This window comes from Dryobates pubescens, chromosome 4 (assembly GCF_014839835.1).
Source record: "Dryobates pubescens isolate bDryPub1 chromosome 4, bDryPub1.pri, whole genome shotgun sequence".
Taxonomy (NCBI): Eukaryota; Metazoa; Chordata; class Aves; order Piciformes; family Picidae; genus Dryobates; species Dryobates pubescens.
In genome coordinates, this window is record NC_071615.1 from 17,024,267 (window position 1) to 17,045,565 (window position 21,299).

The 21,299-nt window shown below is 64.5% G+C and overlaps 1 protein-coding gene across 1 annotated transcript in view; it reads left to right on the forward strand.

Annotated features, from left to right (window-relative positions):
* Positions 1 to 19,933, forward strand: part of RAB11FIP3 (RAB11 family interacting protein 3) — an 88,850-nt gene extending 68,917 nt beyond the window's left edge. Inside the window, exons 7-15 of the mRNA XM_054180698.1 lie at positions 2,843 to 2,878; positions 7,451 to 7,538; positions 8,865 to 8,968; positions 11,346 to 11,486; positions 12,171 to 12,252; positions 14,404 to 14,541; positions 15,814 to 15,969; positions 16,329 to 16,469; positions 19,547 to 19,933. Coding sequence (XP_054036673.1) covers positions 2,843 to 2,878; positions 7,451 to 7,538; positions 8,865 to 8,968; positions 11,346 to 11,486; positions 12,171 to 12,252; positions 14,404 to 14,541; positions 15,814 to 15,969; positions 16,329 to 16,469; positions 19,547 to 19,660 — 1,000 coding nt within the window. The 3' untranslated portion in view covers positions 19,661 to 19,933. The remainder of the gene's footprint in view (positions 1 to 2,842; positions 2,879 to 7,450; positions 7,539 to 8,864; positions 8,969 to 11,345; positions 11,487 to 12,170; positions 12,253 to 14,403; positions 14,542 to 15,813; positions 15,970 to 16,328; positions 16,470 to 19,546) is intronic.
* Positions 19,934 to 21,299: the final 1,366 nt, after the last annotated feature.

Below are 21,299 nucleotides of genomic sequence, written 5' to 3' on the forward strand. Positions count from 1 at the left end.
GGCAGCCTCTTTGCATGTCCTGCTGAGTGCTCCTCCACACTCCTTGTCCTGGGAGCCTTCAGCTGACTGTGTACAGCACCTCTGTCCCCAAGGAGCAGGCTGCCAGCTCCTCTGGCCAGGAGCACTCCTCCCTGCTGGGCCAGCCTGGCAGGGCAGCCCCAGCCTGTCCTGCTGCAGCAGTGCCCTGGACACAGCAGCTTGCTCCTCTCTGTGCCCTGCCACCTCTCTTCTCAACTCTCTTGCTTTGCAGCAACAAAATCTGCTTCCACCCAGCTTCCCCAGCTGCCTGCCCAGCCAGGTGCCACCACCAGCTGGGGAGATGTGATGGGTGCCAGGGCCTTGGCATAGGAGCTGCAGGAGCTTTGGATCTCCTGAGATCCAAAGGCAGCAGCTGAGACCCTCCAGCCAGCAGCTGGCCTTGTGGCTTTGGCAGTGGGGAGGGACTCCTAGCAGCCCCTTGCTTGTCCCAGCCCTCTTCCCAGCCCCCTGGCCTCAGGGCTGGTGCCTCTGGTGATTGTTCTTCTGCCTGCTGTGCTTCTTCAAGCCCAGCTCATGGCCTCTCCAGGGCAGTGTGCCCTGGGAGCTCTGCTGGGCTGGTGGGAAGAGAACTGCAAAGCAGAGAGGAACCTGCCCTTGAGCTTTTAACTAGGCCAAGCCCTCCCCTCCCTCTCTCCTCCCTGGCTCAATGGCTGTGGGAGGCCTTGGTGGTCAGTGGTGCTCTGGGGGTCAGGGCTAGGTGTGAGGGGTGGCTCTCAGGCTGTGCAGTCAGTGAGGAGCACTCTGGACAGCTCTGCACACAGCAGCAGCCCCTCTGCCTTTGAGGCTTCCTCCACCAGTGCTACCTGCAGAGCTGAGCCAACATCTCAGAGCCCCCTGGGGTGGGTGGGATTGCCAGAGGAGGCTTCCCTGCTGGGAGGTCCATGGGCTGTGGTTGAACAGGGACTGCTTGGGCTCAGGGGCAGTTCTTCAGGTTCCTCCACTGCTGTCTGGGGCTTCCCATGCACAAACCTGCTGGGAATCTGTGCCAGGGGTCCTGCTGGAAGGGCCATCCCCCCAGCCCCTGTGTGCAGTGGCAGTGTGAGGTGTGCCAGGCAGCAGGGGGGACCTGGCAGGGCCTGTGTGCTCCCAGCACCACCAGCAGTGTGAGGCCCTCGGTGCAGGGGCTGAGACCTGGAGTGCAGCTGAAGAGAGCAGCAGCAGCTGGACCCAATCTGGGCCAAGCAGCCTGAGCCTGTGCCTGGGAGGGGAAGGCTGAAGACACCACTGCAGAAGGTGCCAGCAGCTGGGGTGAAGCCCAGGCCACCACAGCCTGGCTCTTAAGGGCTGTGGGTGTAGGTCTGGTGCTTTGTGCTTGGAGGAACAGGAGGAGCCTAATCCTGGCACCAGGGCACTGCTGCTGGAGCCCACAGCACAGGAGAGCAGGAAGAAATCCACCAGGAGCTTGGGATGAGCCTGTTTGGGGCCAGCAGGCTCTGTTTTGGTGCCCTTGAAGCAGCAGTGGGGGGGCCCAGCCCCTCCTGAGGCCCTGCAGCAGGCTGTGTGCCCAGGAACAATATTTGTCCTCCTCAGCTGCTGAGGACATGCTGAGTGCTGCTGGGAGCATGAGCCCTGACCTGCTGCCCTGGGGTGGTGCTGAGTGGCCTTGAAGCATGGCCAGCAGCAGCCCCTGGGCTCCTCAGCAGGAGGCTGGGGGTCAGGCTGCCCTTTGGACAGAGGAGCCCCTGGCTGGGCATTGTTCTTTGGGAAGGGAAACGCTGCTCAGCTATTTTTGATTCCTCCTTCTAAGAACTGCTCTTGGAGCCTGAGGCAGGAGTGGGCTCCTGGGGCCTTTGTTTGTTGGCTTTCTCTTCAGGCTGAGCTAAGCCCTGGGGAATGCAGCTGCTGCCCCTCAGCTTGGGCTGGAGCTGGGTTTGCTTCCACCCTCCGGTGGTGGTCGAGTGTCAGAGAGGAGTCCCCTGGTGGCATCTCCTTGGGTGGGAAGTGAGGAGTGAGGCCCCAGCCCTGCTGGCTGCACTGCCACAGTCACCACCCACAGGGCTGGCAGGGGCAGCCCAGAAGCCATCCCTGCAGGTAGAGCCTGCACCCCTCACCCAGGAGGGGCAGTGCCAGGGTAGCTCAGCCCTTGGCAGTTGTGCCATGGCTCAGGCTGAGCAGGAGCTCAGCCCTGACCGCTGTGGCATGGTGGCAGCTGGCTCAGAGCCAGGGCTGAGCTTGGTGTTGGCTGTGCAGGGCTCCCAGCCCTCCCCTGCCTCACAGCCAGGCAGGACACCAGCAGCAGCCCCTCCGGTCTCCAGGCCACAAGTCAGCAGCAGCTCTCTGCCCATCCGGAGCCAAACAACCCTCGTGAGAAGCACAAAGAGGGCTGGAGGAGCTCCCAGTGCCCCAGCCCCTGGGCAGGGGTGCTGTGGGGCTGGCAGGGCAGGGGGGGAGGCCTGGGTGCTGTGGGGTGCAGGAGCTGTAGCTCAGCAGTGCCAGGCTGTGGCCCATGAGGTTATTATTAGCACTTCTCCTTGGGGCTCAGCTTTCAGGCCAGGGAGCAGACAGCAGAGGTGGTGAGCTGTGGGCTTCCTCCCCTGGCTTCATTCTCACCCTGTGGGGCAGGGCAGGAGGGGTTCCTGCTGGGGCAGGGCTGGAAGAGGATTCCTGGAGGCTCAGGGCAGGAGGGGTTCCTGGAGGCTCAGGGCAGCAGGGGCTTCCTCACCCCTGCCTTTGCCCTGGGCTCTGCATGCCAGGGGCGCTGCCATGGCAGAGGACGTGCCCCGGGCTGCTCCCAGTTTCCTCTCTCCCTCTCCCCACTCTCAGCTCTCCTAACTCTTTCCTGTTTTTCCTTCATTTTTTGCAGTCCAAACAAGAGGCTGTCCAGCAAGAAGGTAGCAAGGTAAGCTCATGCTCTGGGGCTGCTTGGGCAGGGGGGTGCCTGTGCCAGCTGCTGTGCCCAGGGGAGGAGGGCTGGCAGAAGAAGTCCAGGGTTGTCCTTCTGGAGGTGCTGGGAAGAGCAGGGCTGCAGGGGCTGCTCCTCTGAGGTGGGGATGTTCTCACAGGCTCTCACCCTGACTGCTGCCAGGGTAAGACCAGGGCTGCTTCTGCCCTCCTTCCTGCCAGTGCCCCAGCAGAGGGCATGTGGAGTGGGGCAGGAGTCTCCAGGAGGCCATGTCCCTCTGTCCTGCTTGGCCAGGCTGTCCCCTCCCTGCTGTCCCTGTGGAGGGTTTTAGATGACAGCACAGCCACTCAGAGGGACTTCTGCAGCACCCCAGCAACCTCAGGCATCTCTCTGGGTTGTGTTTGGCATTGCTCAGTGCCACCCTCAGCCCCTGGCCTTGCAGCTCTCCCTGCTCCATCACAGCTGTGGGGAGCTCCTGAGGGCTGGCTGCAGCTAAGCCCCTCCGGGGGGCGCTGTGCTGCTTCTGTCCCATGGGATGGTCCTGGGGTTCCAGGCACCCTCCCCTGGGGGCTGCACAGGGAGAGCTGCAGAGTTTGGTCTGAGCTGTTGGGGTGGAGGGTCCAGCCCCTTCCCACAGCCCTGGTGCTCATTATTCCATTCCATGCCCTCCTGCCACCAGGCTTGTAAGGATATGAGCCAGGGGGTGCCCAGGGGGGCAAGAAGGGCAGCAGCAGCCTGGCCTGGAGCAGCACTGGGGTGGCAGCAGGAGCAGGGCAGGGATGGTGCCCCTGGGCTGGGCACTGGGGAGGCCACAGCTTGAGTGCTGGGTTCAGCTCTGGGCTCCTCACTGCCAGAAGGACCTTGGGGAGCTGGAGCAGGGCCAGAGAAGGGCAAGAGAGCTGGGGAAGGGTCTGGGGAAGAGGGCTGGGGAGGAGCAGCTGAGGGAGCTGGGGGGGTTGAGCCTGGAGAAGAGGAGGCTGAGGGAGACCTCCTTGCTCTCTGCAGCTCCCTGAGAGGAGGCTGCAGCCAGCTGGGGCTTGGGCTCTGCTCCCAAGGAACAAGGGACAGGACAAGAGGCAATGGCCTCAAGCTACCCCAGGGCAGGTTTGGGTTGGCCATGAGGAACAATTCCTTCCCCTTCAGGGTTGTCCAGGCCTGGCCCAGGGCAGTGGTGCGGTCCCCATGCCTGGAGGGGTTTCAGAGCTGTGTGGCTGTGGTGCTGAGGGCCAGGGCTCAGTGCTGCCCTGGCAGTGCTGGGGTAAGGCTTGGACTCCATGAGCTCAAAGGCCTTTTCCAACCTAAGCAATTCCCTGACTCCATACCCAGCCTGACCTCCACCCTGCTGCCCCTGTTGCCCTCTCAGTGGTTGGTTTGCTCCCTGCTGGTAGCTGAGCAGGGCAGCAGGCAGCTGGCTCTGGGTGTTGCTGGCAGCCCTGTGCCCTGGCACTTGCTGCTGCTGCCTGCAGTGACCCCAGCAGCTCCTGGCTCTGCTCTCAGATCTTTCCCTGTGCTCAGCAGATCTGCCCTGGCACCATGTCCCCTCCTGGCGAGGAAGCAGCTCCTTGATAGTACATTTCCTGCTTCCAGCCTTCTGCCTTCCAGAGCTGTGTCCCAAACACCAACAGGAAAGGAGGTTGGAGGGAGCAGCCTGGCCCCAGCTTCCTGTTTCACCACTGCCTTTGGTCCTGAGTCTGTCAAAGCCAGTTTAGAGAGACTCTGAGTCCGTGTGGGGCTGGAGCTGCCCTGTCCCGTGGGGGATTGATCCTTCTGGCCCCTGGCTTTGAGGAGATGCTTTTGGCAGAGCAGGCCTCGTGGGGTTAGGCAAACACTGGTTCATTTGGGAGCAATCCAGTTGAGTCTGTGATAACAAGAGAGAGAGAACAGGGTCTGCTGAGAGCTGAGCAGGACCCTCAGCACAGCCTGGGGGAAGCCCTGTGTGCCTCAGGCTGTGGTCACCCAAACCTTTGCCTTCAGCCAGTGGAGCTGAGGGTGCTGAGGGCTCTTCCCTCGGGTTTCTTTCTTGGTTCTGCAGGTTCTGCTCCTGCCCAGAACCTCAGCTGCTGAGGCCCTGATGTGCTTGGCAGCATTTCAGTGACAAATGTGCCCAAGGCCTGGGCAGCTCAGTGTAGGCTGAGGGGTGAGGATGGGAACCCCAGGGTGTGGAGCCAGTTATAGAACCCCAGCATGGAAGGGACCTCAGAGTTCATCTACCCTAACCCCCTGCCATGCCCAGGGGCAGCTCTCAGCTGGACTCAGCTGCTCAAGGCCTCATCCAGCCTGGCCTTCAGCACCCCCAGGCAGGAGGCAGCCACAGCCTCCCTGGGCAGCCTGGGCCAGAGGCTCCCCAGCCTCACACTCAACAACTTCTTCCTCAGCTCCACTCTAACCCTGCTCTGCCTCAGCTCCAAACCCTTCCCCCTTGGCCTGGCTCAGACCCCCTCAGCAAAAGTTCCTCTGCAGCCTTCCTGCAGGATCCCTTCAGGTGCTGGCAGCAGCTCTGAGGAGCCCCTGGAGCCTTCTCCTCTGCAGGCTGCACAGCCCCAGCTCCCTCAGCCTGTGCTCCCAGCAGAGCTGCTCCAGCCCTGGCAGCATCTCTGTGGCCTCCTCTGGCCTCTCTGCAGCAGCTCTGTGTCCTTCTGCTGCTGGGGACAGCAGAGCTGGAGGCAGGGTTGGAGGTGAGGTCTGAGCAGAGCAGAGCCCAGGGGCAGGATCCCCTCTGCTGCCCTCTGCCCACCCTGCTGTGGCTGCAGCCAGCACACAGCTGCCTGAGGGCTGCAGGAGGCACTGCTGGCTCCTGGGGAGCTGCTCAGCACCCAGCACCCCCAAGGCTCTTTCTTCAGGGCTGCTCTCAACCCACTCTGCACCCAGCCTGGACTTGTGCCTGGGGTTGGCCTGGTCCAGCTGCAGGACCTTGCCCTGGGTCTTGCTGCACCTCCTGCAGCTGGCCCTGGCTCACTTCTCAGGCCTGTCAAGATCCCTCTGGATGATATCTAGGTGTGCCCAGGGCTTGAGCATCTAAGCACAGGCTGAAGGTGAGGCTGGAAAGCAGGCTGTGGTGCCTTTGGTGGAGCCAGTGGTGCTTCATGAATACTTGCAAGAGCATATTGTGAGTCAGGGAGGATCTGAGAGCCCATGTCACAGATTCCAGGAGAACACCAGGAGAGGTTCAAGGAGAGCTGTGGACTTCCTGCTCATCCCCTGCTGGGAGCAGCAGTGGCTGCAGAGGTAGCTGAGGCTGCTCCTTGTCTGGGTTAGGTGCCAGGGCAGAGTGGTTTGTCTGCAGGCAGCATCTGCAATAGAGTCATAGAATTGGTTGGGTTCTTGAAGCCCTCTGAGGGCACTGATTCCAACCACCCTGCCCCAGGGCTGGGGCTAACCAATCAGCTCTGCCTCTCTGAAACCCCTCCTGGGATGTGGATTCAGCCACCTCCCTGGGCAGCCTGGGCCAGGCCTGGACAACCCTCAAGGGGAAGAAATTGTTCCTCATGGCCAACCTAAACCTGCCCTGGGGCAGCTTGAGGCCATTGCCTCTTGTCCTGTCCCTTGTTCCTAGGGAGCAGAGCCCAAGCCCCAGCTGGCTGCAGCCTCCTCTCAGGGAGCTGCAGAGAGCAAGGAGGTCTCCCTCAGCCTCCTCTTCTCCAGCCTCAACCCCCCCAGCTCCCTCAGCTGCTCCTCCCCAGCCCTCTTCTCCAGACCCTTCCCCAGTTTTATTGCCCTTCCCTGGCCCTGCTCCAGCTCCTCAGTGTCCTTCTGGCAGTGCGTGGCACACAGCTGATCACCAGCCCTCCACGTGGCAGTGGTGGTTTCCCGGGGTGCAGCATGATGGAGCTAAGGGAGGCTGTGGATGCCACTTCCCTGGAGGTGTTCAGGGCCAGGCTGGATGAGGCCTTGGGCAACCTGTGCTGGTGGGAGGTGTCCCTGCCCATGGCAGGGGGCTGGAGCACAGCTCAGGCCCCGTGCAGGTCCTTTGGCTCAGCAGCAGGCTGTGCGCACCGCCGTGCTGAGGCCTGGCTGATGATTAGCTCGGCCTTGGCTGCCCCAGCAGCGCAGGGAGGTGTCCTGAGCTGTTTCACAACAGCCCCAGGAGCCGTTCTCCCCTCCCAACCCTTCCTCCGGCTGCCTCCCGCTTCTTAGGGACCTTATCAGCAGCTCGAGCAGAGTACTCTGTCCCTGGCTGGATAACGCCTGGCCTTGGGAGGCTCCTAAAGATGGAAAGTGAGAAGAGCAGGCTCTTATCTCTGCCCCTTCCAAAGAGCAGGAGCGCAGTGTCCGTGCCGGGCGCCTGGGCTCGGCGCTGCGCGCTGGGGAGCCTGCCGGTGAGGAGCAGAGCTCGGCGGCGATGAGCGCTGCTGCGCCGGGGCCCCTGCCCGCGCTGGCCTCGGCCGCAAACCTGGCAGCCCGGCAGTGGGCAGTGCTCCTCAGCCCCCTGCAGAAGGAGCTGGCGGCCGAGGAGGGGAGGGCGGGCGGCGGAGCCGGGCAGAGCTGCTGTGCGCCCGAGTCCCAGTGCGCCATGGCCGTGTCGCTGACCCTGGGGCTGCTGTGGCTGGGGGTGGGCTGTCTCTGCTACAGGCAGCTGCACCAGACCAGCGCGCTGGCCGCCATGGAGGACGCCTACCGCGGGGCCCTGGACTGCGCCGAGGAGGACATCACCGACAAGGTGAGAGCGGCGCCGGGCCGCGCCGGGCCGCGCCGGGCTGTGCCAGGCTGTGCCAGGCTGTGCCGGGCTGTGCCGGGCTGTGCCGGGCCGGGCTGCGCCGGGCTGCGCCGGGCTGTGCCGGGCTGTGCCGGGCTGCACTGTGCCAGGCTGTGCCGGGCTGCGGTGTACCAGGCTGTGCCGGGCTGCGCCGGGCTGCGCCGGGCTATGCCGGGCTGGGCTGTGCCGGGCTGCACTGTGCCAGGCTGTGCCGGGCTGCGGTGTGCCAGGCTGCGCCGGGCTGTGCCGGGCTGCACTGTGCCAGGCTGTGCCGGGCTGCGGTGTGCCAGGCTGCGCCGGGCTGTGCCGGGCTGCACTGTGCCAGGCTGTGCCGGGCTGCGGTGTGCCAGGCTGCGCCGGGCTGCGCCGGGCTATGCCGGGCTGGGCTGCGCCAGGCTGTGCCGGGCTGCACTGTGCCAGGCTGTGCCAGGCTGCGCCGGGCTGCACTGTGCCAGGCTGTGCCGGGCTGCACTGTGCCAGGCTGTGCCGGGCTGTGCCAGGCTGCACTGTGCCAGGCTGTGCTGGGCTGCACTGTGCCAGGCTGTGCCAGGCTGTGCCGGGCTGCGCTGTGCCGGGCTGCGCCGGGCTGCACTGTGCCAGGCTGTGCCGGGCTGCCTGACAGCCTCAGCCTGGGGTCCTGCACAGCTCCCACGGGGCACACCAGGGCAGGCTCCAGGGAGACCTCCTGGTGGCCTTGCAGGGCTTCAAGAGGCCAGGAGAGAGCTGGGGACAGACTGCTGAGCAGGGCCTGTTGGGGCAGGCCAAGGGGGGATGGTTGGAACTGCAAGAGGGAGACTGAGAGTGGAGAGAAGGGAGAAAGGTTTGGTGCTGAGGGTGGGGAGAGCCTGTGCCAGGCTGCCCAGAGAGCTGGGAGCTGCCCCATGGCTGGCAGCAGTGCAGGGCAGGTTGGTTGGGGCTGGGAGCAGCCTGCTGTGGCTGCAGCTGTCCCTGCTGGCTGCAGGGCTTGCTCTGGGTGAGCTTGGAAGGTCCCTTCCTACCCAGCCTGCTCAGTGATTCCATTCTGCAATAGCATCATGAAGGGCACGAAGAAAGGAGGGAGCTGGGCCCCTGTAGGTACCTGGGGCACATGAAAACCTGGGAACCAAGGAGCAAAAGGACATTTGGTGGAGTCCCCAGCCCTGGAGGGGTTCAAAGCCACCTGGCAGCGGTGCTGAGTGCCGCTTGGGTGGCGGCGGCCGAGCAGCGGTGCTGGGGGGTGAGCTGCGGCTGTGTGGCTGGGCTGGGTGCTGGCAGGGGGGGTGGTGCTGATGTGCCCTGTGGCATCCCCAGGTGGTGTTCCTGGAGCAGAGAGTGACAGAGCTGGAGAAGGACACAGCTGCCAACGGCGAGCAGCACAGCCGCCTGCGCCAGGAGAACCTGCAGCTGGTGCACAGGTGGGGCCCAGTGCTGCGGCAAGAGCTGCACCTCCCTGCTTGCCCTCTCCCCTCCACATCCTGGGCTGCATGGTCTCTGGAGGTCCCTTCCAGCTCCTGACACCCTGTGATCTCATGATTCTGTGCCCTTGGTGCTCGCTCTGCCTGGGCTCTCTCTGGCTCTCCTTTCCCTGTCAGCTGTAGCTGGAAGCTGCAGCAGGGTCCCTGCTGCCCACCTCCACCCTCCCTGTGACCAGCCCTGGTCCTGTGGCAGCCCTTTGGCTCCTGTTTGATGTGATCAGTGTCTCCACTAATCTGCCAGCAGAGTGCTTGCCCTGCAGATAAAGGCAGCAGAGTTTATCTTTAGGGCTGTAAGGCTGTTAGGTAACAGGCAGGGCAGGGGACAGAGCCCTTCCAACACAGCCCTGCTGACCTCTGCAGCCAGGGAAATGGTTTCACTTGAGCAGCTTGGCACAGAGGCATCACTCAGCTCCTAAGCAGGTAAAGCCCTGAGTCTTCTCCTTGCTGGGTGAAGAATAGCTTCAGCTGGCAAGAGCCTCCCTCACCTGCCTCTGCCAGAGAGAGGGGATTCTGCCCCTGGGCTCTGCTCTGCTCAGACCTCACCTCCAACCCTGCCTCCAGCTCTGCTGGCCCCAGCAGCAGAAGGACACAGAGCTGCTGCAGAGAGGCCAGAGGAGGCCACAGAGATGCTGCCAGGGCTGGAGCAGCTCTGCTGGGAGCACAGGCTGAGGGAGCTGGGGCTGTGCAGCCTGCAGAGGAGAAGGCTCCAGGGGCTCCTCAGAGCTGCTGCCAGCACCTGAAGGGATCCTGCAGGAAGGCTGCAGAGGAACTTTGGCTGAGGGGGTCTGAGCCAGGCCAAGGGGGAAGGGTTTGGAGCTGAGGCAGAGCAGGGTTAGAGTGGAGCTGAGGAAGAAGTTGTTGAGTGTGAGGCTGGGGAGCCTCTGGCCCAGGCTGCCCAGGGAGGCTGTGGCTGCCTCCTGCCTGGGGGTGCTGAAGGCCAGGCTGGATGAGGCCCTGAGCAGCTGAGTCTAGCTGAGAGCTGCCCCTGGGCATGGCAGGGGGTTAGGGTAGATGAGCTCTGAGGTCCCTTCCAGCCTGAGCCATCCTGTGACTCTGTGATGATTTTATCCAGGGGATGTGAGATTGAGAGGTTGGGGCTGTGAGCTTCCTGCCCCTGGGCAGCAGGTCTGGGTAAGGGCAGAGAAAAGAACCCAAAATGCTAGAAGAGGCTGAAGGAGAATTTCCCTGCCATGGCCACTAGCAGTGAAAGCACAGCCCTGGGGGTTATCATTGGATTCAATGCTCTCAGAAGTCTTCTCCAACCTAGAAGATTCTGTGAGATGCTGATGAAGGAGCTTGTTCTGGGGGAGGCTCTGATATGTGGAGTCCAGGGTCCAGCTCTGGGCTCCCCAGGTCAGGAGAGTCAGGGAACTGCTGGAGAGAGTCCAGGGCAGGCTGCAGAGCTGCTGAGGGGCCTGGAGCAGCTCTGGGAGCAGCAAAGGCTGAGAGCCCTGGGGCTGAGAGCCTGCAGAAGAGCAGCCCCAGAGGGCAGCTGAGCAATGCTCAGCAAGAGCTAAAGGAGCTGTGGGGGGCAAGAGGCTGGGGCCAGGCTCTGCTGAGTGCTGCCCAGGGCCAGCACAAGGGGCAAGGGGCAGCAAGTGTCAGGCAGGAGGTTGGAGCTGAGCAGGAGGAGAAAGTTGTTTGGGGTGAGGCTGCTGGAGGCCTGGAGCAGGCTGCCCAGAGAGGTTGTGGAGTGTCCTGGTGTGGAGAGCTTCCAACCCCCCCTGGGCACTGTGCTGGGCAGGGTGCTGTGGGTGCCCTGCTGGGGCAGGGCTTGGGCTGGGGGAGCTCCAGAGCTCCCTTCCCCACATGCTGGCACTCTGTGCCCCACAGGCTGTGGTTTACAAAATGATTGCTGTGCCTTTACCTCAGTCCCTTGTTGGTCTCCCCCTGAAGGAGTTTGATGTTGCTTGGAGCCTTAGAACTGTACAGGGACAATGCCCTAGAGCCACAGAATGGGCTGGGCTGGAAGGGACCTTCAAGATCAGCCAGTTCCAACCCCCTGCCCTGGGCAGGGACACCTCCCTCCAGCCCAGCTTGCTCACTAGCTGCCACCTGGGCACTTTCTTTGGCTGCCTGTTGGGCCCCAGTAGTGTCCTGGGGGTTCCCTGGGCCGTGTCCCTCTCCCACGGGGCTGGAGTGAGCCCCTGTGCTGCTGCTGCTGGAGGAGCTTCCCCTCAAAGCTTGCTCTGGTGCAGTCTTCTCCCAGCTCTCCGGTGGTGGGAGGGGAGCTGGGAGGAGTCTGATCCCTGCCGGGGGGGCATCGTGCAGGGTGAGCCATCAGGATGGGTTAATCCTCTCTCTTTCCTCTCCCCAGGGCAAATGCTCTCGAGGAACAGCTGAAGGAGCAGGAGCTGAGGGCTGACCAAACGCTCCTGGAGGAGATCAAGAAGCAGAGGGAGCTGCTGAGCAAAATGGAAAGGGAGAAGAGCATTGAGATAGAGAACCTGCAGGCCAGGTGGGGCTGGGGCAGGGCTGGCTGGCAGCAGGGCTGCTGGAGCCACCCACAGCAGCTGGGCCCCAGCACAGGCTGCTGCTGTGCAGCTCCAGCCTTGGGGCACACAAGGTGTGGAGGCTGAACGTGGCTGAAGGTGACCAAGGTGATGAGCAACCCTGAGCCTGGCTGCAGCTCCAGCCTTCACTCCCAGGCCAGCCCCCTGAGGGATGCCAGGCTCAGACTCTGCCTTCCCCTGCTGCCCATGCCCTGCCCCACCTGTCAGTGGGCAGCTGGCTTGGCACCCCTGGTGCCCACACCTGGCCCATGGGAGTGCGGTTGCTGTTCAGATGTGCTCCAGCTGCCCGTGGATGACCTTTAAGGTCCTTCCCAGCCCATTCTGTGATTCATGAAAGAGGCCTGGAAGGAAGAGCTGTCCAAAGGCAGAGGCCCAGGCAGTGGCCCAGGCAGGGAGCTTCCTGTTGGCTTCCAGAGGGAGATGTGGGAGAGGTTTCTCCTGCCTGCCATGGTTTGGGTGCTGCCTCTGCGGCCTGGGTTCTGCTTGGCTCAGCCCTTGCAGCACACCGGAGGTGAAGGTTCAGTCCCTGCTGGCTTGCCTGCAGCAGCTGCTGGCTGGGCCCTGCTGGTGGTGCTGCAGCCCAGGGTGCTGAGCTGGGAGAGCTGCTGATGGGCTGTGTGTGCCTGCAGGCTGCAGCAGCTGGATGATGAGAACGGGGAGCTGAGGTCCTGCGTGCCCTGCCTGAGGGCCAGCATCGAGCGGCTGGAGGAGGTGAGCACTGCCAGGCCCTGCTGCCCCTGCCCCCTGCTGCCCCTGCCCCTGCTGCCCCTGCCCCCTGCTGCCCCTGCTCCCTGCCCCCTGCTGCCCCTGCTGCCCCTGCTGCCCCTGCTGCCCCTGCCCCTGCTGCCCCTGCCCCTGCTGCCCCTGCTGCCCCTGCTGCCCCTGCTGCCCCTGCCCCCTGCCCCCTGCTGCCCCTGCTGCCCCTGCCCCCTGCTGCCCCTGCCCCCTGCTCCCTGCCCCCTGCTGCCCCTGCCCCCTGCTCCCTGCCCCCTGCTGCCCCTGCCCCTGCTGCCCCTGCCCCTGCCCCCTGCTGCCCCTGCCCCCTGCCCCCTGCTGCCCCTGCTGCCCCTGCCCCCTGCTGCCCCTGCCCCCTGCTGCCCCTGCCCCCTGCCCCCTGCTGCCCCTGCCCCCTGCTGCCCCTGCTCCCTGCCCCCTGCTCCCTGCCCCCTGCTGCCCCTGCTGCCCCTGCCCCTGCTGCCCCTCCCCCTGTCCCCCTGCTCCCCTGCCCCCTGCCCCCTTGCTCCCCTGCTCCCCTTGCTCCCCTGCTCCCCTTGCTCCCCTGCCCCCTTGCTCCCCTGCTCCCCTGCCCCCCTGCCCCCCGCCCCCTGCTCCTCTGCCCCCCTGCTCCTCTGCCCCCCTGCTCCTCTGCCCCCCTGCCCCCTGCTCCCCTGCCCCCCTGCCCCCCTGCCTGCTGCCCCCTGCCCCCTGCTCCCCTGCCTGCAGTTCAGCTCCTCAGGGCTCAAAGCACTGCCTGCCAGGCCCTGCACACCTCACCTGGCACCACAGCTGGCACATACCCCTGGTCAGGCAGGTTCCCAGTCTCTGGAAGCTGAGATTAAGAAACTCAGCTCCAGAGGAAGCCACAGAAATGGTCATTGCTGTGGGACCAGGCTGGGAGGGTTGGAGTTGTGCAGCCTGGAGAGGAGAAGGCTCCAGGGAGACCTCCTGGTGGCCTTCAAGGGGACAGAAGAGAGCTGGGGACAGACTGCTGAGCAGGGCCTGTTGGGACAGGCCAAGGGGGGATGGTTGGAACTGCAAGAGGGAGACTGAGAGTGGAGAGAAGGGAGAAAGGTTTGGTGCTGAGGGTGGGGAGAGCCTGTGCCAGGCTGCCCAGAGAGCTGGGAGCTGCCCCATGGCTGGCAGCAGTGCAGGGCAGGTTGGTTGGGGCTGGGAGCAGCCTGCTGTGGCTGCAGCTGTCCCTGCTGGCTGCAGGGCTTGCTCTGGGTGAGCTTGGAAGGTGCCTTCCAGCCCAGTCCATGATTCTCACCCATCCCACATCAGGCTGTGACAGTGCAGGCTGCAGGAAGCCCCAGCAGCAGCAGTGCCAGCCCTGTGCTGGCTCAGGAGGGCACTCTGCCCTCTTGTGGAAGCTTGTCCCCATCCCTGCAGGGACAGCACTGCAGGGGAGGAAGAGGAGCAGCCCTGCTTCATCTGCAAGTCCTGCCTGGGCAGATAAGGCCTTGCTGGGATCTGAGCTGAGTCTTCAAAGCACCGTGGGGGCTCCCAGATGCTCTGCCCTCTCCCCTTGCTCAGGAGTCAAGGCTGGGGTGGGATTCTCCCCAGCCCTGTTCTCCAGACCCTTCCCCAGCTGGCCCTGGCACAGCCTCTCAGTGTCCTTCTTGCAGTGAGGGGCCCAGAAGTGGGCCCAGGACTCCAGCTGTGGCCTCAGCAGGGGCCAAAGACCTTGGACTCCTGGCTGCTGCAGCACTCGGTCCTGGGCAGCCTTCTGCTCCAGTGCCTGTCCTTGGCCTGCAGCCCCACTGCTGGCCCTGTGCCTCCCAGCCATGCCCCATGCCAGCACCACCTGCCCAGAGAGGGGGAGGCAGCTGAGTCCCCTCCTGGCCCCTCCCTGCTGGCAGCACTGCTTTGGTCTGGGGCTCCTCTCACCCCTGCCACAGCCCTGCAGGCTCCATGCAGCCAGGGCCATGCCAGAGGGGCCTCCCTCCTCCAGAGGAGCCTTCCTCCCCACACTGACAGGAGTCTTCCTCCTTGAGAGGACCCTTCCTCTTGAAGATGAGCCTTCCTCCCCACCCCCAGGAGCCTTCCTCCCCACCCCCAGGAGCCTTCCACACTGCTGTGCCAGCACATGAGCAGGAGGGGCCCTGGCAGCCCCTGTGAGCCTCCTGTGTCCTCTCCCTGCAGGAGAAGCAGAAGCTGCTGGATGAGATGGAGGAGCTCAGTGTGCAGCTGAGGGAGGAGCAGGAGAAGAGGAGGAGGATGGGGGACAAGCTGAGCCAGGAGAGGCACCAGTTCCAGAAGGAGAAGGAGTCGACCCAGGAGGTGAGCAGAGGCCTGCTGCCCAGGCTGGGGCTGTGTGGGGCTGCTGCCTTCAGTGCTCTCCAGGTGCAGCTGGAGCTGCAGCACCTGGGCCTGCCTGGCACAGGGCTTAGGGACTGAGCACCTCTGTGATGGGGAAGGGCTGAGAGCCCTGGGGCTGCTTGGTCTGCAGAAGAGCAGCCTGAGGGGATCTGATCAATGCTTCAAGGGTGGCTGTCAGGAGGGTGGCACCAGGCTACTGTCAGCAGTGCCCAGAGACAGGACAAGGGGCACTGGGCACAAACTGGCACAGCAGAAGGTCCATCTGAGCATGGGGAGGAACTGCTGTAACTGAAGGGTGCTGGAGGCCTGGAGCAGGCTGCCCAGGGAGGTGCTGGAGTCTCTGGAGAGCTTCCAGCCCCCCCTGGATGGTTCCTGAGTGACCTGCTCTGGGTGGCCCTGCTCTGGCAGGGGGTTGGGCTGGATGGTCTCCAGGGGTCCCTTCCAAGCCCTGCCAGCCTGTGATTGTGTGAGGGCTGCACAGAAGCTTCACTGTGTAACACCTGCATGAAAACTCACCTGAGCTCTTCTGCAGCTGCAAACCCGGGCCTGCCCACAGGGCTGCTTCTACCTCTGCAGCAGAGGAAAGGTGGCAGAAGCCTGGTGACAATGGCACATGGGACCAGCAGGCAGGAGGAGAGGGAGCAGAGGTTGTTTGGGTGGGAGCTGCCAGCTCCTGTGTGCCTGGGGGCAGAAACACAGCCCCCAGCCCCCTCCTAGCCCCCACCAGGCATCAGTGACTGGAGATCCCAGCTGGAAGCTTGAGCCAGGCTCAGTGCTGTGGTGGGGAAGGAGCCTCAAGGTGGGCATGGCTGTCACTGGGTGCTGGGAGCACTGGGCTGATCCAGGCACTCCCAGCACTGAGGCAGGAGGGAGTTACTCACCTTGCTGGGGGGGCTGATGCTGCAGCAGCCCCAGAGCCAAGTCAAGGCTGGGGTGGGATTCTCCCCAGCCCTGTTCTCCAGACCCTTCCCCAGCTTTGTTGCCCTTCTCTGGCCCTGGCACAGCTTCTCAGTGTCCTTCTTGCAGTGAGGGGCCCAGAAGTGGCCCCAGGACTCCTGCTGTGGCCTCAGCTGGGGCAAAAGACCTTGGCCTCCAGGGCTGCTCTCCTGAGTGTGAGCAGCTGCCCCTCTCCCCTTGGCTGGAGGCTGCAGCAGGGCTTGTCCCCCATCTGTCACAGCAGCTGGGGCTGCCAGGGCGTGTGGCACCCAGCTGTGCTCCTGCCTCCTGCTGCAGCTCATCGAGGACCTGAGGAAGCAGCTGGAGCACCTGCAGCTCTTCAAGCTGGAGGCTGAGCAGCGCCGGGGCAGGAGCAGCAGCCTGGGGCTGCAGGAGTACCACAGCAGGACGCGGGAGACGGAGCTGGAGCAGGAGATCAAGCAGCTCAAGCAGGTAGGAAGGGCTGGGCAGGGAGGGAGGTGGTCTGCCTGCTCCATCTGCCAGCCAGCAGCGCTCCCTGGGGGCCCCGTGCCAGGGGGCTGAGCCAGCGGCCCGGTGCTTACACCTCTGCTGGGACAGGAGAGCTTGGCTCCTCCTGCAGGGCAGCAGGAGCACCCCAGAGCCCCTCTCTGTGTGTCCCTGGGTCTCCCCAGCACACCCCTTCACAGACTCACATCCCACCTGTCTCCAGGCTCAGGAGCCCCCGTGCAGCTCCCAGCACTGTGAGCTGCTGGGGGAGGCAGAGTGCCCTGCGCCGCCCCCGTGGCTCTGCTCTGGGGCACCACCTGCTTCAGCCTGTCTGTTGCCAACAGGACAACAGGACCCTGAAGGAGCAGAACGATGAACTGAATGGGCAGATCATCAACCTCAGCATCCAGGGAGCCAAGAACCTCTTCTCAGCCTCCTTCTCCGAGTCCCTGGCAGCAGAGATCAGCTCAGTCTCCAGAGACGAGGTGAGTGCCATGGCAGCTCCTCACCTCAGAGCACCTCTGCCCAGGGTGCCTCTCCGAACCGAACCTCTCTGAACCTCTCCTTTCCTCTCCTCTCCGAACCTCTCCGAACCTCTCCTCTCTGAACCTCTCCTCTCCTCTGAACCTCTCTGAACCTCTCCTCTCTGAACCTCTCCTCTCTGAACCTCTCCTCTCCGAACCTCTCCTCTCCGAACCTCTCCAAACCTCTCCTCTCCTCTGAACCTCTCCTCTCCGAACCTCTCCTCTCCGAACCTCTCCTCTCCGAACCTCTCCTCTCTGAACCTCTCCTCTCCTCTGAACCTCTCCTCTCCGAACCTCTCCTCTCCGAACCTCTCCTCTCCGAACCTCTCCTCTCCGAACCTCTCCTCTCCGAACCTCTCCTCTCTGAACCTCTCCTCTCCGAACCTCTCCGAACCTCTCCTCTCCGAACCTCTCCTCTCCTCTCCTCTCCAAACCTCTCCTCTCCTCTCCGAACCTCTCCTCTCCGAACCTCTCCTCTCCGAACCTCTCCTCTCTGAACCTCTCCTCTCCGAACCTCTCCTCTCCGAACCTCTCCTCTCCTCTCCTCTCCAAACCTCTCCTCTCCTCTCCTCTCCAAACCTCTCCTCTCCTCTGAACCTCTCCTCTCCGAACCTCTCCTCTCCGAACCTCTCCTCTCCGAACCTCTCCGAACCTCTCCTCTCCGAACCTCTCCTCTCCGAACCTCTCCTCTCTGAACCTCTCCTCTCCGAACCTCTCCTCTCTGAACCTCTCCTCTCTGAACCTCTCCTCTCTGAACCTCTCCTCTCCTCTCTGAACCTCTCCTCTCCTCTCCGAACCTCTCCTCTCCGAACCTCTCCTCTCCGAACCTCTCCTCTCCGAACCTCTCCTCTCTGAACCTCTCCTCTCTGAACCTCTCCTCTCCGAACCTCTCCTCTCTGAACCTCTCCTCTCTGAACCTCTCTGAACCTCTCCTCTCCGAACCTCTCCTCTCCGAACCTCTCCGAACCTCTCCTCTCCGAACCTCTCCTCTCCGAACCTCTCCGAACCTCTCCTCTCCGAACCTCTCCTCTCCGAACCTCTCCTCTCTGAACCTCTCCTCTCCGAACCTCTCCTCTCCTCTCTGACCCTCTCCTCTCCTCTCTGAACCTCTCTGAACCTCTCTGACCCTCTCCTCTCTGAACCTCTCCTCTCCTCTCTGACCCTCTCCTCTCCGAACCTCTCCTCTCCTCTCTGACCCTCTCCTCTCCGAACCTCTCCTCTCCTCTCTGACCCTCTCCTCTCCTCTCTGACCCTCTCCTCTCCTCTCTGAACCTCTCCTCTCCTCTCTGACCCTCTCCTCTCTGAACCTCTCCTCTCCTCTCTGACCCTCTCCTCTCTGAACCTCTCCTCTCCTTAACCTCTCCAAACCTCTTCCCCTCTCCTCCCCTCCCCTCTCTCCTCTCCTTCTCTCCCCCTTTCCTCCTCTCCCTTCTCCCCCAGGTGAGGGCCTGGGAAGAGCTCCCCTGGCCCTGGCTGTGGTGCAGCTCTCTCCCCACAGCCAGCATGGGGGGGTGGTCTGTCTTCTGTCTGGAGCTGACTTCAAACCCCAGGTTGCTGGGAGGACATCACCCCTGGAGATGTTGGCATCTCCCTGCTCCCTGGCTCCACCTAAGCATCAGGACTAAACCTTTCAGAGGCCAAGGAGTGGGGAAACACCAAGGGGAGGTGTGCTGCTCCTTGCCTTCTCCAGGGTCCCATCTGCTTGAGGACTTGGGGGAGGGCAGGAAGGAGCAGAGCCAGCAGCTCTGGCCATTTCCCTTGGCCAGGATCATCCCAGGCCAGAGTGAAATGGCCTCAGGTTGCCCCAGGGGAGGTTCAGGTTGGGCATGAGAAGAAACTCCTTCACTGAAAGGGTTCTGAAAGCCTGGCCCAGGCTGCCCAGGGAGGTGCTTGGATTCCCAGCCCTGGAGGGGTTTAAAAGACACAGAGATGTGCTGAGGGCCGTGCTGGGAAGCGCCTCTAACACACCCTGAGCTCCCTGAAACACCCCAAATGATTCCAAACTGCTCCACCCTCCTCTGGCCAACTCTGAAACATCCCTGAGCTGCCCCCAGCCATCCCTGAGCTGCCCCCAGCCTTCCCTGAGCTGCCCCCAGCCTTCCCTGAGCTGCCCCCAGCCTTCCCTGAGCTGCCCCCAGCCATCCCTGAGCTGCCCCCAGCCTTCCCTGAGCTGCCCCCAGCCATCCCTGAGCTGCCCCCAGCCTTCCCTGAGCTGCCCCCAGCCATCCCTGAGCTGCCCCCAGCCATCCCTGAGCAGCAGCCTGGTTGGAGTGGACTCCATGCTCTGAAAGGTCTTTTCCAACCAAAATGATGCTGTGAAGCAGGGGAGGCAGCCCGGGGGGGGAGGCAGCCCGGGTGGGTGGCAGTCAGCCCGGGTGGGTGGCAGTCAGCCCGGGTGGGAGGCAGCCCGGGTGGGTGGCAGTCAGGGTGGGAGGCAGTCAGGGTGGGAGGCAGCCCGGGTGGGAGGCTGCCCGGGTGGGTGGCAGTCAGGGTGGGAGGCAGCCCGGGTGGAAGGCAGCCCGGATGGGAGGCAGCCCGGGGGGGAGGCAGTCAGGGTGGGAGGCAGCCCGGGGGGGAGGCAGCCCGGGGGGGAGGCAGCCAGGGTGGGAGGCAGCCCGGGTGGGAGGCTGCCCGGGTGGGTGGCAGTCAGGGTGGGAGGCAGCCCGGGTGGGAGGCTGCCCGGGTGGGAGGCAGCCCGGGTGGGTGGCAGCCCGGGGGGGAGGCAGCCCGGGGGGGAGGCAGCCCGGGTGGGAGGCAGCCCGGGGGGGAGGCAGCCCGGGTGGGAGGCTGCCCGGGTGGGAGGCAGCCCGGGTGGGTGGCAGCCCGGGGGGGAGGCAGCCCGGGGGGGAGGCAGCCCGGGTGGGAGGCAGCCCGGGGGGGAGGCAGCCCGGGTGGGTGGCAGTCAGGGTGGGAGGCAGCCCGGGTGGGAGGCAGCCCGGGTGGGTGGCAGTCAGGGTGGGAGGCAGCCCGGGGGGGAGGCAGTCCCCCCGGTGTCCCTGGGCAGGGGTGTCTCAGTGCCTGTGTGCTCTGTGGTGCAGCTGATGGAAGCCATCCAGAAGCAGGAGGAGATCAACTACCGCCTGCAGGACTACATCGACAGGATCATCGTGGCCATCATGGAGACCAACCCCTCCATCCTGGAGGTCAAGTAGGGGGCAGGGGCGGCCCGGAGCCGCCCACCCGTGCGGGTTTGGTGTCTGAGAGGATGAAGAGGGCCTGGAAACGTCTTTGCTCTTGATGAAGGCACAAGGAAGCATCTCGGCACTCCAGGGGCTGCAGCAAGGCCCCCCCAGGGGGTCCCTCTGGCGACCAGCAGCCAGGCTCTGCTGCCTGACTCTTGTTTCGAAGCCCTCCTGGCTGCCAGGGCTGGAAGGGAACCTGGAGAGAGAAAGGCAGCAGCCGGCGGCGGGAGGAGGCTGCCCCTGCGGCGGGGAGCTGTCCCGGCGGCTCCTCCGGCCCCTGCTGGGCTGGGAGCTGTCCCGGCGGCTCCTCCGGCCCCTGCTGGGCTGGGAGCTGTCCCGGCGGCTCCTCCGGCCCCTGCTGGGCTGGGAGCAGGAGCTTGCCGCCTCAGGGGGGCTCTGAAGAGAAGCTGGGGGGGTGGTCTCCAAACTGCAGGCTAAGGGATGGAGAAGGAATCTGCCCTGCCCAGTACCTGCTTTGCCAAAGTGTCCCTGACACACAACTCCCTGGGGCAGGGCTGGCAGGGACAGAGGCCTGGCCTCGGCCAGGGTTTGGGTTTGGGTTGTGCTTTGTTGGTCGCTGTTTTGGCATTCTGAGCTCGCTGCAGAGGTCCTCAGCTGGCACAGCCGCTGCCTGCTGCTGGGGGTGCAGGGCAGGCCGGCTGCCCGGCCTGGCAGCGAGGGGCAGGGCAGCAGCCGCCCCGGGGACACACTTTGCCGCCTGCCTCCTTAGTTGTGCTGTCCTGGCTCGCTCCCCGGCACGCCGTGGTGTTTGTGGCTGCCAGCGGGGCTGTGGGTGCCTGAGCCGGGCCGGCTCCGGGGGCTGCGGTCCCCCGGGGCCGCCGCTGCGGGCGCACGGAGCTGTCCAGCCCGCAGGGACTCTGCCGCTTCGCTGCAGCCCCAGCCCCGAGCCCAGCGTGGCGACGAGCGGCAGCGGGGCCGCCTGAGATCCCCACCCCGCACCCCGGGGTCCCTGGGGACAGCCACCAGTGCCACTGCCAGCTGGAGCAGGGCTCTGCCCGTGATAGCTGCGGGCCTGGAGGGAGAGCCTGCCCCGGCCGCCTGGGTTGAACCCTCTGTGCTACAGGGCAGAGCAGAGCAGGGAGCAGCAGAGCAGCTCCCTGGGAGCCCAAAGCCAGGAGGACGTCAGAGAGCTTCTGGCTCGCTGGCACCGGGGAGCCACCACATCACCACCCTGCTCCGGGAGCCCATGGCCAGCACAGTGCCAAGGATGCAGCTCTGCCAGGCCCTCAGGAGCGCCTCTGCTTCCTGCCAGGCAGGCTGGGGCCATGCCACAGAGGCCTGGAGCAGAAGCCACAGCGATCCCTTGGCCACGGGGCTGGGGTGGGGGGTGGGTGCCTGCACCTCCCCAGAACACTCCCATGTGGGTGGCACCTCATCTCCCATGGTGGCACCTCATCTCCCATGGTGGCACCTCTCTCTGTCCCCATGGTGGCCCAGCAGCCAGCTCCCCCATGGTCCCCAGGGGGCAGCTGGGAGGGGTGGCAGCTGCCACAGCCTTACACCCTGCTTGGGGGGAGGGAGGTCCCTGGTGGCTTACAGGTCCCAGGGGCCATCAACCAAACCCCAGAGACAGCCAAGCCTCTTCCAT